Source organism: Acanthochromis polyacanthus, chromosome 14 (assembly GCF_021347895.1).
Source record: "Acanthochromis polyacanthus isolate Apoly-LR-REF ecotype Palm Island chromosome 14, KAUST_Apoly_ChrSc, whole genome shotgun sequence".
NCBI classification, from domain to species: domain Eukaryota; kingdom Metazoa; phylum Chordata; class Actinopteri; family Pomacentridae; genus Acanthochromis; species Acanthochromis polyacanthus.
In genome coordinates this window covers 31,028,089-31,044,548 of record NC_067126.1, presented here as the reverse complement: position 1 = coordinate 31,044,548, position 16,460 = coordinate 31,028,089, and the positions used below count along the sequence as shown (strand labels likewise).

At 42.1% G+C, this 16,460-nt stretch overlaps 1 protein-coding gene across 3 annotated transcripts in view; it reads left to right on the top strand.

Moving 5' to 3' along the window:
- The window catches only part of lrp2a (low density lipoprotein receptor-related protein 2a), a 51,168-nt gene that overhangs the window by 33,520 nt on the left and 1,188 nt on the right, over nt 1-16,460 (top strand). For 2 of the 3 annotated variants that reach the window (XM_022213538.2, XM_051958873.1), the window contains 28 exons: nt 592-1,258; nt 2,361-2,531; nt 2,617-2,840; nt 2,955-3,132; nt 4,306-4,502; nt 4,643-4,888; nt 5,316-5,444; nt 6,943-7,062; nt 7,782-7,898; nt 8,240-8,356; nt 8,517-8,654; nt 8,854-8,976; nt 9,119-9,247; nt 10,096-10,227; nt 10,347-10,478; nt 10,588-10,731; nt 10,814-10,979; nt 11,063-11,191; nt 11,305-11,528; nt 12,074-12,253; nt 13,308-13,427; nt 13,613-13,703; nt 13,857-13,924; nt 14,683-14,800; nt 14,911-15,031; nt 15,258-15,365; nt 16,164-16,280; nt 16,356-16,427. In XM_022213538.2, the coding sequence (XP_022069230.2) occupies nt 592-1,258; nt 2,361-2,531; nt 2,617-2,840; nt 2,955-3,132; nt 4,306-4,502; nt 4,643-4,888; nt 5,316-5,444; nt 6,943-7,062; nt 7,782-7,898; nt 8,240-8,356; nt 8,517-8,654; nt 8,854-8,976; nt 9,119-9,247; nt 10,096-10,227; nt 10,347-10,478; nt 10,588-10,731; nt 10,814-10,979; nt 11,063-11,191; nt 11,305-11,528; nt 12,074-12,253; nt 13,308-13,427; nt 13,613-13,703; nt 13,857-13,924; nt 14,683-14,800; nt 14,911-15,031; nt 15,258-15,365; nt 16,164-16,280; nt 16,356-16,427 (4,478 nt within the window). Of the gene's footprint in view, nt 1-591; nt 1,259-2,360; nt 2,532-2,616; nt 2,841-2,954; nt 3,133-4,305; nt 4,503-4,642; nt 4,889-5,315; nt 5,445-6,942; nt 7,063-7,781; nt 7,899-8,239; nt 8,357-8,516; nt 8,655-8,853; nt 8,977-9,118; nt 9,248-10,095; nt 10,228-10,346; nt 10,479-10,587; nt 10,732-10,813; nt 10,980-11,062; nt 11,192-11,304; nt 11,529-12,073; nt 12,254-13,307; nt 13,428-13,612; nt 13,704-13,856; nt 13,925-14,682; nt 14,801-14,910; nt 15,032-15,257; nt 15,366-16,163; nt 16,281-16,355; nt 16,428-16,460 lie in introns of those variants that run through there. The other variant, XM_051958874.1, reaches the window with a different exon arrangement.

Below are 16,460 nucleotides of genomic sequence, written 5' to 3'. Positions count from 1 at the left end.
GTGTCTGCAGTTGGAATTGTTGAGATGATACATGCTTGTTTCAGGGTGCTCCAAGTGATACCCACAGATTGTCATTCAAAAATTCTACTGAAAGTAATCAAACTAGTAGCTATCAATAATAACAGTAATATTGTTTCTGCAACAAAAGAAGAGGGATGACGTACAAGGTGTGATCAGAAATTTTAGACAGTCCCTATTAAGATCAAAAACTGTATGTGATTTAAATTTGGCTGCCATCCCCATTATACCATTAATTAAACATGTCAAGCACCATCCAGCATGAGTGCTGAATCTCTTTCACTGTGTCAAAGTGATGCTATTCGACTTGAGTTTCATTTTGGAGAAGAGGAAGACATCACAGGGAGATGATCGTGTAGTTGTGGCCAGTTAGTGGTAACACATGTTGCACAAATGCAAGCCACATACAATCCCAGAATGTTTTGACCGCACCATGTTACATTCTCACTATACAGAAGTGGGATTAGAATCAAAATGAAATATTATGATGGCTTTCTTTGTCTCTATGAACACGTTCTGAGAGGATGAAAGTGTTGTCTTTGCTTATTGGCTCTTATTCTTCTCTGCCTGTAGGTATCAATGAGTGCACAGACCCATCCATTCATCACTGCGATCACAACTGCACTGACACACCCACAAGCTTCATCTGCACCTGTCGTCCCGGCTACCGCCTCATGTCTGATGGCAAAACATGTGATGATATCAACGAGTGTGCAGAGTCGCCCAGCGTGTGCAGTCAGGTCTGTGAAAACACTGTTGGCTCCTACGTGTGCAAGTGTGCTCCAGGATTTCTCAGAGAGCCGGATGGTCGCAGTTGCCGTCAGAACAGCAACATCTCACCCTACCTCATCTTCAGCAACCGCTATTACCTGAGGAACCTGTCGACAGACGGGCAGGCCTACTCTCTTATTCTGCAGGGCCTCACCAGTGTGGTTGCCATGGACTTTGATCGCGTTGATAAGCGTCTCTATTGGATTGACGTGAGTCGCAGAGTGATAGAGAGGATGTTCTTCAATGGCAGTAACAGAGAGGTGGTGGTCAATGGAGTTCTGCATGGAGAGGGTCTTGCAGTTGACTGGATAGCCAGGAAACTCTACTGGGTGGACAGCTTCTTGGATTGTATCAAAGTGTCTGAACTGGATGGCCGCTTTGTCAAGAAACTGGCTGAACATTGCGTCGATGCCAACAACACCTACTGCTTTGAAAACCCCAGAGCCATTGTGCTGCACCCCAAATATGGGTAAGGAAATAAGTCATATAATAAAGCCTAGTCAGTATGTATTGTCTGGCTTTGCTGCTGTTTTCACCTTGGCTTATCACAACATATTGGTGACAGTGTATCTCTGTAAATATTTTCAAATTTCAGTGCAATAAATGATTAAATAATTTTACAGGCAAAATGATCTAATATATTTGCGCCTTACTGTGTCTTAATTCAGTTTAAATACACTTGAATTTTATTGATAAAACCTATGACTTTCTAATTTCCTAATTATTTCCTTGAAGGTTTTATTGGAAAATGTGAAATTTGACCTGTTGTGCACTGACAAAAGACTAGGTCATGCTAGCAATCACCTAGAATTAATCAATGAAAAATGCACCAATGAACACTGAGTATTTAATATTTAAATAAACAATGGCAAATAACCTATTGTCAACAAGTGAAGTTCCAACCCGCTGGTGCATAGTAGTCATTACTAGGGCTGAACAGTTGATCAGAATATTATTACAACTCGAATAAGTGCAAAATCAAAATCACAGGAGCAGCATTTCTTTTAAAATAAAGCTAAAATATGTGACAACATACCATTACTAATGTGGCATTGTTGTGCTACAGAGATGCCCCTACCGAGGAATCCTAGTCTCCAGATGTAAGGGAACTCGCTTTTCATTGGAGTATTTTTTTTTCTGTGGAATAGAATTGTCAAAATTACCATTTCGACCAAAAATGTGACACATTTGCAGTATCTGTCAAAATAATTGCAACTTGATTTTTGTCCTGCTTACTACTAATTCTACTAAATTTGACTTTGGCTTGTCAGCCACAAACATATTAAGTTTTGTGACTGTGTCTTGCATGGTTAAGATGCTGTCATGTAGAGAAAATCTGTCTACAGGCACATATAAAGACCTGCTTAAGTGCTCAACACCACCTTTGTGGTTGTTCCTGCTACAGTGTCCAGGACCACATTTTACCATGATGACACACACACACACTCACACAAATAAAAAAATACCAGCTGGACTACTGCGTGTTGTATAAACTGTCACATAAAGTGTTTCAGTCAGACTCTGATGTGTGTTAAAAAATAATCTGAAGTATTTTTTTTTTGCTTTGTTAGATTTGTGTACTGGACAGACTGGGGGGACAAAGCCTTTATAGGTCGTGTTGGAATGGATGGAACCAACAAAGCGGCCATCATCACCACAAAGATCGAATGGCCCAACGGTATCACAATTGACTACACCAATGACAAGCTCTACTGGTCTGATGCTCATCTCAATTACATCGAGTAAGTGCATCAGAAAGTAGCAGAATTCTTTTAGCAAATGGTACAAGGAGACTGGTAACCATTTGACTTTCATTTCTTTTGTCAGATACTCTGACTTGGATGGTCAGCACAGACACACAGTGTATGATGGAGATTTACCCCATCCATTTGCACTTACTGTATTTGAGGACACTGTATATTGGACTGATTGGAACATGCGCACTGTGGAGAAAGGCAACAAATACGACGGTTCTGGTCGTGAAGCCCTGGTTAACACCACACACAGACCGTTTGACATCCACGTGTGCCATCCTTACAGACAGCCCATTGGTGAGTCAAAAATCACAGAATTTAAAATGAGCATAGTGAAAAGTGTCAGGCCTGTATTTGCCCAGCTGTGGGGAACTGATGGTGTTTGACCAACTGTGGCTCTTCCTCTAATAGTAAACAATCCCTGTGCGGTGAACAATGGAGGCTGCTCTCACCTGTGCTTGATCCGTCATGGGGGGCGAGAACACACCTGTGAGTGCCCCGACCATTTCCTGACAGTCCAAATAGGAGGTGTAACCCGATGCCTTCCCATGTGCACCAGCACCCAGTACAGATGTGCTAACAATGAACGGTTTGTCACAATCTTTTTATGTGATGTTTTAACATCAGTTTATTGTTTTTATACTCATTGTGGTATATTAGTCAGAGTCCCATTAACAACTATTAACCCCTGTAAAGAGTAAAGAATTATCCATCCATTATAAATTCATGTCACTACAAGAACTTAAAAGTATTCTCCAAAAACTGTTTATGCTGTCATTGGAAGAACAGCGCCCCCTGGTGTTTGTGCCATCATGTAGCTTGGCATACATTATAAACTGATCAGACACCAAAAAAACCCACCTACCTAATGTTGTGTTGATCCACCTTGTGCTGCCAAAATGGCTCTGACCTGTCGAAGCACAAGCTCCACAACACCGAAAGTGTCCTGTGGTATCAGGCACCAAGACATCAGCAGCAGATCCTTTAAGCCCTGGAAGTTGCAAGGTTGAGCCTCCATGGATTGGAATAATTCATCCAGCACCTCCCATGGTTGCTCGATCAAGATTGAGATTCGTGGAATTTAGAGTTCATGCCAACACCGGTTCATAGTACTGCAGGTGGCATTATCCCCTTTTTCTATTGAATATTCTGGCCATTAAGGGTTATAAGTGATCTACAACACGAGTACACAGGTCAGAAATACACATGAATGCTTGGACCCCATGTAACCCAGCAAAATATTGCCCACAGCCTGCGTTGGCCTGCACTGCCTGCACTTTTAGCAAAATTTCTTTCAACACATAGACTTGAAGAACCGACCGTTCACTTGCTGTCTAATATATCTCACTTTGTGACAGGTGCCATTGCAACAACTATTAACCCCTGTAAAGAGTAAAGACAGATAATTACTGCTATTTATCTCACTTGTCAGTGGTTTTAATGTTGTGTCCAATCACTGTATATGCTTTTTATGTATTCAGAATGCAGTACCGTAATTGTAAAAACAGCAGAGACAAATGCACTTCTATTCAAATATGTACTTAGTTATGATTCAGACATGTTATATGCTGCATTTAACTTCAAAGCCCAGTTATATTTTCACAGCTATTCTGAAAGTTGGTCAGTGGGTGATGCAATAAGTTTGACTAGTTAGAGGGAATTAATAAATCGGTTTTGGAGTTTGTGTACTGGACTACATTTTCCAGCACATGAGTTGATTATATAATATAGATCTTAACTTGCCCTACGTCTGCTTCCACAGTTGTATTCCTATCTGGTGGAAATGTGATGGACAGAGGGACTGCAGAGACGGCTCAGACGAGCCCTCCACCTGCCCAACTCGTCACTGCAGGCTCGGCCAGTTTCAGTGCAATGATGGAAACTGTACCAATCCCCACTTCTTGTGTAACAGCAACCAGGACTGTCACGATGGCTCAGATGAAGATGCTGTGCTCTGTGGTAGGTTTAATTCTTTACTATGTTTCCTTCAAGACTTGCTTTAGCATTTTTTACTTATTTTATGTTTGTCTTGTTCATATTTCTACATATCTTTTGACCTCATTGTTGTTAAAATATCCTTCTGTTCTTTTTTTTTCTAGCCACACACCAGTGTGAAAGCCACCAGTGGCAGTGTGCGAATAAGCGGTGCATCCCTGAGTCGTGGCAGTGCGACGGTGAGGATGACTGTGGTGATCAATCTGATGAAGACGCTGCCCACTGCTCCACCAGGACCTGTCGCCCTGGTCAATTCAAGTGCCGCAATGGACGCTGCATCCCACAAAGCTGGAAATGTGATATTGATGATGATTGTGGTGACAATTCTGATGAACCTTTAGAGGAGTGCAGTAAGTAATGTATAGTTTCTTTTGTCTTTATTACACTACTTATGTATTTTTTTAATATCTAAGATCTAATGTGTACATCCTCATATTTTATGTGCTTAAAAGTCACATTAGAGTCAGACTTTTGGTTTAAATGAGGACACATCTTAAATATACTGCAACTAAAGACTTTAAGCTTAAAGTCTGACTCTTCATAGATATTTTTAAACTTTTTTAAAACCTTTTATTTAACCAGGAAAAGACATACACTAGTTAAATAAGATTTACATAAAGATTAAGAGTATATTACAATATCATACAATCACAAAAATATAGTGCCATAACTGACTGATCAAGCACAGCCAGTGCAAGTCTGTTATAACAATGTGTCTGCCGCCAAGTTCAGTAAAGCATACTTTGCTCATTGTCACTCGTTTTATTTTTTCCGTAGTGGGACCAGCATATCGATGTGACAACCATACAGAGTTTGACTGCAAGACCAACTACCGCTGTGTGCCCCTGTGGTCTGTCTGCAATGGACACAATGACTGCAGAGACAACAGCGATGAGCAGGGCTGTGGTGAGTCTTCATCAAGCATCACTGAGATTAAGTTCCATGGTGGCAACACCTTGAAGGTTGCTCATTAGTGGGATTCATCACACCACCAGGTCGCATGTTGAAACTTTCCAGCTCGATCATTTCAAGTCTGGCGCTTGTCCACCGATGGTAAAGGTATTCTTGAGATCCCAGGATTGATGGAAACAAGAAATTTGCTCAAAGAGTGAGTGAAGTGCAATTAGCCAACACCTCAGCCTCCTGCAGAACATTACACAGCGTAGTAGTGGGAGGTGCTGATTGAGAGCATCTCACCACTCGCCCTCCCCCACCGTTTCCGTCTCCCTTGAGAGCACCACAGATTTATGAACTGTCCATTGGTCTGAGTCTACACACATGTGTGTAAGTGTGTGTGTTCATGCGCTGTCCTTGCGTGGGGGCAGGGTTCACACAAGTCTCTTTGTACTTGCTACGATCCAAACACACTCGCCGCGGCCCTCCCGTCTCTTATCGGAGGCCCTCACTCCATTAGTGCCATGCCTGCGCAGGAGGAGAGATCTACGCTAATCTTCCTGTAAGAATGCAGCAGATGGGCCAGGTGGAGGGCTCGGAGGGCAGGACTAGCTAACACCGCGCTATCTTTGACCCCCAGCACTGTGTGGTAGAGACGGCTCAGACCAGCTCTGCTCAACTCCTCTCCCTTCTGTGCTTCTCATCTCCTGCAGTTTTATCCTCCACAGACATACACTGGCATGGATAGAGGTCACCCATCTGTCTTTGGCAGGCTGCTCGCCTCCCTCCATGACTTGTGCAGTTTAATTAAAAAACAAGATGTCTTTCATTTCAAACTGACATCTTGTTATTACTTAAATGCTGAGCAATTCCCTGTCATATCACACATGTGGTGTGCCTTTTGATAAAATTATTTGCTGAAATCCCTCATAACTCCAGTTGCCTGTTAGTCACACAAAACATCTTTAACCGTGAGAAGATTTCCAATAATCAATTTATCATTTTGATATTTAATATCATTCTCACCTTAGCTATCATCAATAAATATATCATCAAACTCATTTCAAATCTGGAGACCTTTGACCTCCTCCCAGTTTTTTTTTAGAGTTTTCAAATTTTGTTTACATGTAAATATTTGTGTTTCGGTAAGTGACCATGCTCCCAACTGTATTTTTTCCCCCATATATTTTCATGTAGCATCCCGCTATACTGTCAGAGCTCAACACAACCAACTTAGAGTGATGGCCTTGCCGCACTTTCAGCATTTTTCCATTTTGCTGTGTCAAAGGTGTTGCTGATTTCCAAATCCTGTGTTCCTCCAGAAAAACAATGCACAGGCTAAATGCTGTATGCGTTTCACATAAAGCTGATCCCGTCAGCTGTTATGTGCTCTTTAAGTTAAAAAAGAGATTTTCTTTGGGCTTCATAGGCAAGCTATGTCAAGAGCCTTGATTTAGTCAGGTGTAATAGTATAACAGCAGCTGCTTACATGTACCTCCTCCTGTCCCAGATGAACTGACCTGTGATCCTAGTGGAGACTTCCGCTGTGACAACCATCGCTGCATCCCGCTAAGATGGAGGTGTGACGGAGATGATGACTGTGGGGACAACTCCGATGAACGCAGCTGCAGTGAGTGATCTCCACTATCACAAACACACTTCCTTCATTTGTGTTTGTTTGGATATCATCCAAGTGTCTCTTTAAGGAGTTTTACTGTAGTTCTGGTTCTTTGGTTTGTCCACATAAGAAAGGAGCGTTGATAGCAAAGAATAGTCTTGCCATCGTTTTATCAGACAGCGGGGAGGTTTTGCAAGAAGCTCGACACTTCTGCCCACAGTGGAGTGGTGAGAGAGGGAGTCTTATCAGCTGCTAGAGAAACAGGCTGTCCTCGGTGTGTCAGAAAGAGGGAGTGAAGGAGTCTGTCACCTCTTGCCCTGGAGAATTTAAACATGTCTGAGAACATGCCAGTTAGTAGGGATAGTGTAGCTTCTCAAAGGAGAAGTGGTGGATGTTAAATCATAGCGGTGCAGCTCCCCATGTTGCTGCGCTGCTGATGCCAAGAGAGTTTTTCTCCAGTGAACTCATGAGCTCAGTGCAGAGCAACAAATGCACATACAGATTTGGTTAGTTAATGTCATAGTATGGAAGAAAATGATACAGACAACTTACGTGTTACAAATTTAAGCAGTTTATCAAAGCTGATCAGAGTAAGAAGAAAAAATCACATGAATTTTTGGCATCTTTTGCTTTGTGTCTCTCTAGTATGAGCATTTAGTAACAACAGAAATAAAGTTCTGCATTTGCACAGTTTTCGCTTTTCAAATTTCTGTTTCCACGTTTTCTTCCAGCGCCACGCGCATGCACAGAGAGTGAGTTTCGTTGTGATAATCTGCGCTGCATTCCTGACCGTTGGGTCTGTGACCATGACAACGACTGTGAGGACAACTCGGATGAAAGGGACTGTGGTAAGTGGAGGCTCTTTGTTTTGGCTCAGAATCTGGCTGTTTGTGAGTAACGGAGGGCTGCACTAAACAAAGAGGCAATAAAACTTCACGTTTTGAAGCATGGACAGACAGGACCACCAACAGTCATTTATTCAAAAAGAGTTCAGTCAGTCTGCTACAAATAAAAGATTACTTCAATCCACTGAGTACAGCACAGAAGCTTTTACTGAATTTTGCAAACCTAGAAGTTATTCTTGATGACATAAATGGGAAAAAAGAGTTTTTCAAATGCCCTAATTATAATGCTGTGTTTGTTGTTATGTTAAACAGAAGTAAATTTTGCACTCATTTCGCTGTTGCAGAGTTACGGACTTGTCATCCTGGCTACTTCCAGTGCGGCAGTGGACACTGTATTGCCGAACGCTTTAAATGCGATGGCAATGCTGACTGTCTGGACTACACAGATGAGACGTCGTGCCGTGAGTGTTCCGCATCATCCGGTTTTCCTCATGAAAGCTTTGGAAACATAACATTTATTCTTTTTGTTTGGTTTCATTCGGACTGATGACCGGGTGTGATTGTTGATTTTCTTGTGCATAAGTGAGAGATTTAGTTTGACAGAATGATTCTGATTTTCAGCAACCCGCTATCCCAACGGCACATACTGCCCCACCTTCCTGTTTGAATGCAAGAACCACGTTTGTGTCCAGCCTCACTGGAAATGTGACGGAGACAATGACTGCGGAGACAACTCAGATGAGGAGCTTCACCTTTGCTGTAAGAAGCAACATAAACACTGACACTCACTCAAGTGTAGATTGCACAAAATCAAATCTTATTACATTTTTGTGCCAGCTGTTATGAACACATCAACTTACTGTTTGTATCTGTACACTTGGGTTTTTGAATTAGAATTCAGAATACACTGAGTTGCTGCAGGATTTGCTTCAGATTTAATGATAATGTTCGTCTACAGTGGACATCCAGTGTGAAGCTCCGTTCCGTTTCCGCTGTGACAACAACCGCTGCATCTACAGCCATGAGCTGTGTAACTCTGTAGATGACTGCGGTGACGGTTCTGATGAGAGGCAGGAAAACTGTAAGCACACTTTTTTTTTGTCACAGAGGTCACCAATATTAAGAGACTCTAGAGCACAGTAATTCTATATTATTAACTGTACTATTCAGCATAGCTAGACGCACGTACAGCTTCTCTTAAATTAATGTGTCTCTCCATCTAGGTCAAAACCCCACACATGGACCCTGTACAGACGATGAGTACAAATGCAGTAACGGACAGTGCATCCCTCTGCAGTACGCCTGTGATGATTATGATGACTGTGGAGACCAGTCAGATGAGCTCGGCTGCCGTAAGTAACGTTAGCACAGAGTATATTAGTAAAATACTGTGCATGAAGCCATTTTAAATGATCCATGTACAAAAACAATGAGCTACCTATTTATGTTAGGTGAAAATTTCAGATAATACTTACTATAACTGGTTAATTATGGAGACAAGATGTGAATTATTAATTTGAGGTTCAGCATTCTTGAATTTGTGGAAGCACGTATATTGCATTTATTCATTTTAATTAGTTCAGTCAGACTATTCGTTAAACAACCATATATTGAAGAAGTGGCTGCACTGCAATGAATTGTTTTGTTTACTTGAACTTGACTGTCCCTGACTGGGTGAAAAAAGTAACTACAGGATAAAATAACATTATAACATACTCTTAGGCCTGGATGGCAGTTCCTGAGGGCAGGGGTGTGCTCGACCAATAATGAAAAATAACAGAAAATACCTGTTTCCTTTCTAACTTGTAAATAAGTGAGCAGACTACAGCCCACCTCTATAGTCACCTGCTGCACAGAGAGAGAGGGTAGGATGTAATTAGTGTTCAAATCCGAGTTAACTTTCAGTGTAATTTTCATTTGTGACACTTGTTTATGTCAGGGATCACGTATAAAAGTGAAAATCTCAGAAACAAAAAGAAATGCCCGCATCTTGCTTCACACCTGTAACTTTTTGGTTCCTGCTTTGCTTCTCTTACCACCGAGCTACAGACCGTACAAGCTGCCCACATATTATGCCTGCCAGTCCCCCCTAATATACCAGGATAAAACCAGCCCTCACCCTACATAGTAGCATAGAGTTACAATTGTGAGTGCCCAGGTTAACATTCATTGCACGTATTTTGTTATCTTTTGGTTTCAGACCATGGCAGCGGGCACGCTTGCAGTGCAAACATCTGTGAGCACAACTGTACCGACCTGACGGAGGGAGGCTTCCTCTGCTCCTGCAGACCCGGTTACAAACCCAGAGAAACAGAAAGACACACATGTGAAGGTGAACAACACACTCATTAGTCGGTCATGCATTCAACCCACATAAACACTGACACTGAAGCATTTTTCTACACTCAGTTCATGTTTTCTCTCTTGTTTCATATCTTTGTTTTTGGGCAGATGTGAATGAGTGCGAGGTGTACGGGACATGTCCTCAGGATTGCAGGAACACAAAGGGCAGCTACGAGTGTTTCTGCGCTGACGGCTTTCTTTCTTTTGGTGAACCGCACGGGACTGAGTGTGCTGCTCAAGGTAAGAGCCTCACATTCACACGACAAAGAAGCTTTTTAGAGATGTTTCCTTTTATTTCTTATTAAAGCCAGTTTGGGACTTTAACAGCATTTGTCACATTTCTCCATAGGAAACCCACCAGTGCTGCTCTTGCCAGACAACGTTCGCATCCGTCGTTTCAACCTGTCCTCTGAGCAGTATTCAGACTATGTGGACAACGCTGAGCACATCCAAGCTTTAGACTACCTGTGGGATCCAGAGCATGAAGGCCTCAGTAAGACTGCTGTTAATGTAGCTGTTAGCCACAGTGAGCAAAATCTCCAGCAGTAAATAATCTTTCCCTTGGTGTGTTGTAGGTATTGTTTACTGGACAGTTCTGGGTCGGGGATCTCAGTTTGGCTCCATCAAACGTGCCTATATGACCACATTCAATGATTATGGAAACAACCCGGTAAAAGAAGTGGACCTGAACCTGAGGTACATCGCAAATCCTGATGGCATCGCTGTGGACTGGGTCGGCAGGTAAATATTTCTTCGCTTTTGTTCTGTAGAATTTGTGCAAATCTTGTTTACATTTACTCAATGTTTTTAAATGCTGTTCTCAGGCACATTTACTGGACAGACTCGGGGACTAATCGAATTGAAGTGGCCAAACTGGATGGGCGGTACAGGAAGTGGTTGATCCACACTGACCTCGACCAGCCTGCTGCTATTGTTGTGAATCCATCACTGGGGTATGAAGCTGTGTCGCTGTTGTTCGAGAAGAAATGTTATGCATGCAATGTTAAATTCTTTGCACGGCATGAGAAAGCTTTATAAAACAATGCCTGTGATTGTTTCTGGGCAGGATGATGTACTGGACAGACTGGGGCAGGAAACCCAGGATAGAATCAGCGTGGATGGACGGTCAGCACAGAGAGGTGCTGGTGAGGGAGGACGACCTGGGCTGGCCTACTGGACTGGCTCTGGACTATCTGAATGGAAACAGAATCTACTGGTGTGACTCCAAAGAAAACATCATTGAGTCCATGAAGCCCGATGGCACAGACAGGAAGATCGTCATATCAGGAGGTCAGAGCACTGAGATGTAGGACAGCTATTCTGCAGACAAGCAATGAGACAGCATGTTTAATAGGCAGACACTGACTGTATTCAGTGTTTGATTTAAACCTCTAACCCCTAAAAAGAAGCGTTGTAATGACACCATTTATTCCATTTAAACTGTTTGCTCGAAGCAGATTCTGTAAAAACCCAGAAAAATCAGGGCTCCTCAGCACAACTAGGAAGCCATCAGTGACTCATCTGTTACCAAAACTTGTGAGTTTTTGGCTGAGCTGAACTAAACTGCAGGCTTTGCTGAAACCGAGCAGATAGAAGACAAGTATGGAAACAAATGATAAATGTACTGCACAATATACTTTCCTGAGCTTTCACTACTTCCAGCCAGTTGTGCTGCTTTCATAGCTGCACACGACTTTACACTGCAGTGAAAATGAACCCACACTGAGTGAAAAAAATAACAGGGGCCAAAAAATGCCCAGAAACTGCTTGGAGTTCAGAGGGTTAAATCATAATAAAGTGATTTATTAGTAAAAATGTGTTTTGTCCTGCCCCAGACATTGGACATCCCTACAGTTTGGACGTCTTTGAGGGACACGTGTACTGGTCCACAAAAGAGAAAGGCGAAGTGTGGAAGACAAACAAGTTTGGGGGAGGAAATAAAGTCAAAGTTCTAACCATCAACCCGTGGCTGACACAAGTCCGCATTTACCAGGAGCACCGCCACAACCAGTCAGGTCAGAACACAGAGGAATGTGTGTAATGTTTGTACAGTTTTTACTTTTATATGTCTGATTAAACCGCTCACAAAAAATGACACTGCGTTACTGATGATACACTCAGGTGAACTTTGTTTTAAATGTGCTGTAACTTTAAAAATTAAAAATTGTTTCACTGAAATAGAAAAATGTACTTTTAAAATGTGTCCTGGAAGACAGGTGTGTATGTTTAACAATGAGATACAGACTACTTGATTCAGAATCAAACAGAAATATGATGTTTCTTTCCTACAATAAAATAAAATATTTGGTTCATGTAAACGCCTAAATGCTGCCTTAAAATGAACTACAGCCATGAAAAATAAAACCAGTCTAAATTATTTAGTAAAGGAGGCTGTAAGTGCTGTAACACTGTGGCAGTAAGAGGGCACTCAAATGAATTTGAATTCACACAGAGAAAACTTTGCAATTTTAAATGCAGCTGCAAAAGTCTCCTGTCAGAGAGCATCCATCCATCCATTCTCTATACACCGCTTTATCCTCACTAGGGTCGCGGGGGGGGGGGGGGGGGGGGGGGGGGGGGGGTGATCCCAGCTGACTCGGGTGAAGGCAGGGGACACCCTGAACAGGTCGCCAGTCTGTCGCAGGGCTACATATACAGACAAACAGTCACTCTCTCATTCATACCTACGGGCAATTTAGAGTAACCAATTAACCTCAGCATATTTTTGGACTGTGGGATGAAACCGGAGTACCCGGAGAAAACCCACGCATGTACAGCTCCATGCAGAAAGATCCCAGGCCCAGGCCGAGATCTGAACCGGGATCTTCTTGCTGCAAGGCGAAAGTGCTAACCACTACTCCACTGTGCAGCCTTGTCAGAGAGCAGCAAACATGAAAGCTCTTCTGTCTTGTTAAATGCAGTTAGGGGGCAGTTATGGCTGCTAAAAAATAGTCGTGTAGTGGGTTTATAATCCAAAAGTGCCCTAAAATGTGTTACCAGCTATTAGCTTACTTCCAAATAATTTTTCTTTAGCTAACAGTGTTGGTATTTATGTTCTGTTCGCTTTAGTGCCAAACCCCTGTAAGAATGTTTGCAGTCATCTGTGTCTCCTCCGGCCTGGTGGGTACACCTGTGCCTGTCCACAAGGCTCCTCGCCGGTTCAGTTTGACTCCAACGAATGTGATGCAGGTAAACAACCACAACAGAAATGCATGTAGTTCCTGCACTCTTTTCTTAACTGTGATGCGGCATTCATCGGTCCATTCTCCTCACGTGCCTGGCTGCTCCTGTGTGGTTTTGTGAGACTGTGGTGTGATATTGTTTTGTTGTTTCTCCGTTTGATCATCCGTACGCCTGGCTTTTTGCTCCTGCAGCCATTGAGGCTCCCGTTGCAATGCCCCTTGCATGTCGATGCATGAATGGTGGAACCTGCTACACTGATGAAGGGGGTCTGCCCAAGTGCAAGTGAGTGTAGCTGCAGGCGCCATTTTTACCCATGAAAGACTGTTTATCAGTCGCAATAGTATCCAACACGTCATCCCACTATTTATTTTGTTGTTGTTTTACTGTATAAGTTGGTGAAGATTTGCTGTTGTTTGATATCATGATTTTGTGTAGATGTCCATATGGCTACATGGGCAGTTACTGTGAGATGGGGAAGTTGAGGGGCGCCCCAGCAGGAACAGGTACAGTCATTTCAATGTTAATCTAACCTTCATTTCTTCTTTTATTATATTGTGCAGTCTCATCGCAAGTCGAAGACTGGACTTATCTTCGTTTCAAAACCTGTGGAAATCTTTTATACGTGCAAACATACAGGGTTTAACCACTTTACGCCTTAATTTATTTAGAATTAAAAAAACATTTCTGTGTGTTTTTGCTTTCCAGCTGATGCTAAAATAAGTGGAGATTGTTAATTTATCTATTACATATAGAACAGATCCATAGATATATAATAATAAAAACAGGTGTATAATAATTCAGTCCCACTCTCACCGGTCCTACGAGAAACCAGTCCTTACAAAAAGTTCCAAGGTACGTATTGAATATACACAAACCAGCACTGGGGGAATGGATACGCTGTCTCGGCTGCAGTCTGAATGAAAGTGGTATGATGCAAATTGGTGACAATAGGCGTCAAGGGGTTAACATGTAGGAGCTGCTGTACAGAAACAACATGATGCTGATCCATCTAAAGTTACTTAGGCCAAGAAAACAGTTTGGCTCAGCATTCTTTGAAGATATTAAGTGATCAAAATCACAAGTTTCTAAATTAATAAATAACCAACAATCAATTACAAGTTAACTGCAGTAAACAGACAATCCAAAACTCATGACCTTTAGTGGACACTTAGCCAAATATTATTAGAGGTGTTAATGATCTTCACCTTACCTGCACATGTCCCATAACCACACAGCTCACTGTTTCCCATTCCTTCTGTAGCTGTGGCCGTTCTTCTGGCCGTCATTATCATCCTGATTACCGGAGCTTTGGCAGTCGGAGTTTTCCTCAACTACAAACGAACAGGCTCTTTCATCCCCTCCATGCCCAAACTCCCCAGGTATCTGTCACTTTTATTCAGTACATGTTTTTATTAGCTGAAACAGCAGCAAAGCTCACTTTAGAACATGCAGATCAAAGTTCAGGTTGGAGTGTTTTGTTTTTGTCCAGCCTCAGCAGCCTGGTGAAGTCCGCTGACACAGGGAATGGGGTGACGTTTCGCTCTGGTGATAATGTGGATCTCGGACCATCACACATTGGAGTGTCATTCATTGACACGGCCATGCAGATGGTGAGTTCAAGTGTCACTGAAAGTCACTAAAAGCGTGCAATCAGCAGTTTTGATGCACAAGTTCTCAGCCACTTGTGGTACTTATTGACACCTTTTAATATTTACACACTTCCAGAAGTGCTTGCATGAGCAGCATTTGAGAAAGCAGAGGTTAACAAATCAGCAGTGCATTAATAAGTTCATTAAAGTACATAAACACAATCTAACCAATGAAATATCTCCGTAGGATGATAATTTTGCCATGGAAGCTGGGAGGCAGCCGATCACCTTTGAGAACCCACTTTATGCCACTGCTCCTGTGTCCGGTGATCCTGCTGTCATCCATGCCACACAGGTACTCATAAATACATAAATAGATGTTTGTATTTCATGACACACTTTTTAAACAACAATATGACACATAAACTGAGATATTCATGCTCAAAAAAACCATCATCTCTACACGCTGCATATTGTACAGCATCTTCCAACAAGGAGTAATAATGTTAAAGTAGACCAAAAAATGTTCTAATGTGAACGAATTCAACTGAATTTAAAAGATGACATGTATCATGTATCAATAAACACATTTGAACTGATTTAAACAACACAATTTCAGCATGTCCCACAAATGCAGGGGGACTAGAGGAGATGGTGAAAGTACCTTAAATATGCAAATTAGTTAAACATCAACACACTTTTTCCAGAACTATAGATTATTGTTAAGAGTATGTTTCCAAATTAATTTGAAAGTTGTACAGAAAGCAATGGATTCATTTAGATTATAAAAACACAACACATAGAGTAAGTTAGCACTGCTGTTATATCCTGAAAAGAAATGTTTATGATCTAAATGTTGAATAAAAGAAGAACGATGTGGGTAATTCTGAGCTTTTTTGTGCAGATATTTGTTTCTCACACCTGTAAAGTATTCAAAGTCGCGTATCGGCCTCCTGATCATTGAACATTTGAGCTCAGAAGGCTCCAACAATTCAGTTTTATTTCTACAGCACCAATTAACAACATAATTAGCCTCAGGACACTTCACATAGTAACATCAAGACCTAACAATGTTGTATTATGAAGACTGATTCAACAAAGCTCTCGGCGTCACTATGAAGAAAAACCGTCTTACATTTTTGCTTTGAAACAGGTGACTGTGAATGTTAGCGGTGAGCAGCTGGAGAACAACTTTGTGAACCCGGCGTACCGCGGAGATCCGAGCGTTGGCGTCGTCAACACAACTTCCGTCAGCACCAAACCTGTTCCTGTGAGTCTCTTACATGCAACATGTCCACACACATCTACAGCATGACGTCATCTCACTGACTGTGTGCGCTTGCAGGAGTCAAAGTGGAGCTTATTCAAACGAAAATTAAAGCCGAGCACCACGTTTGAAAACCCTTCATACTCAGAGGTACGTTTGGATCCCGATGAAAACCCTTTTTGA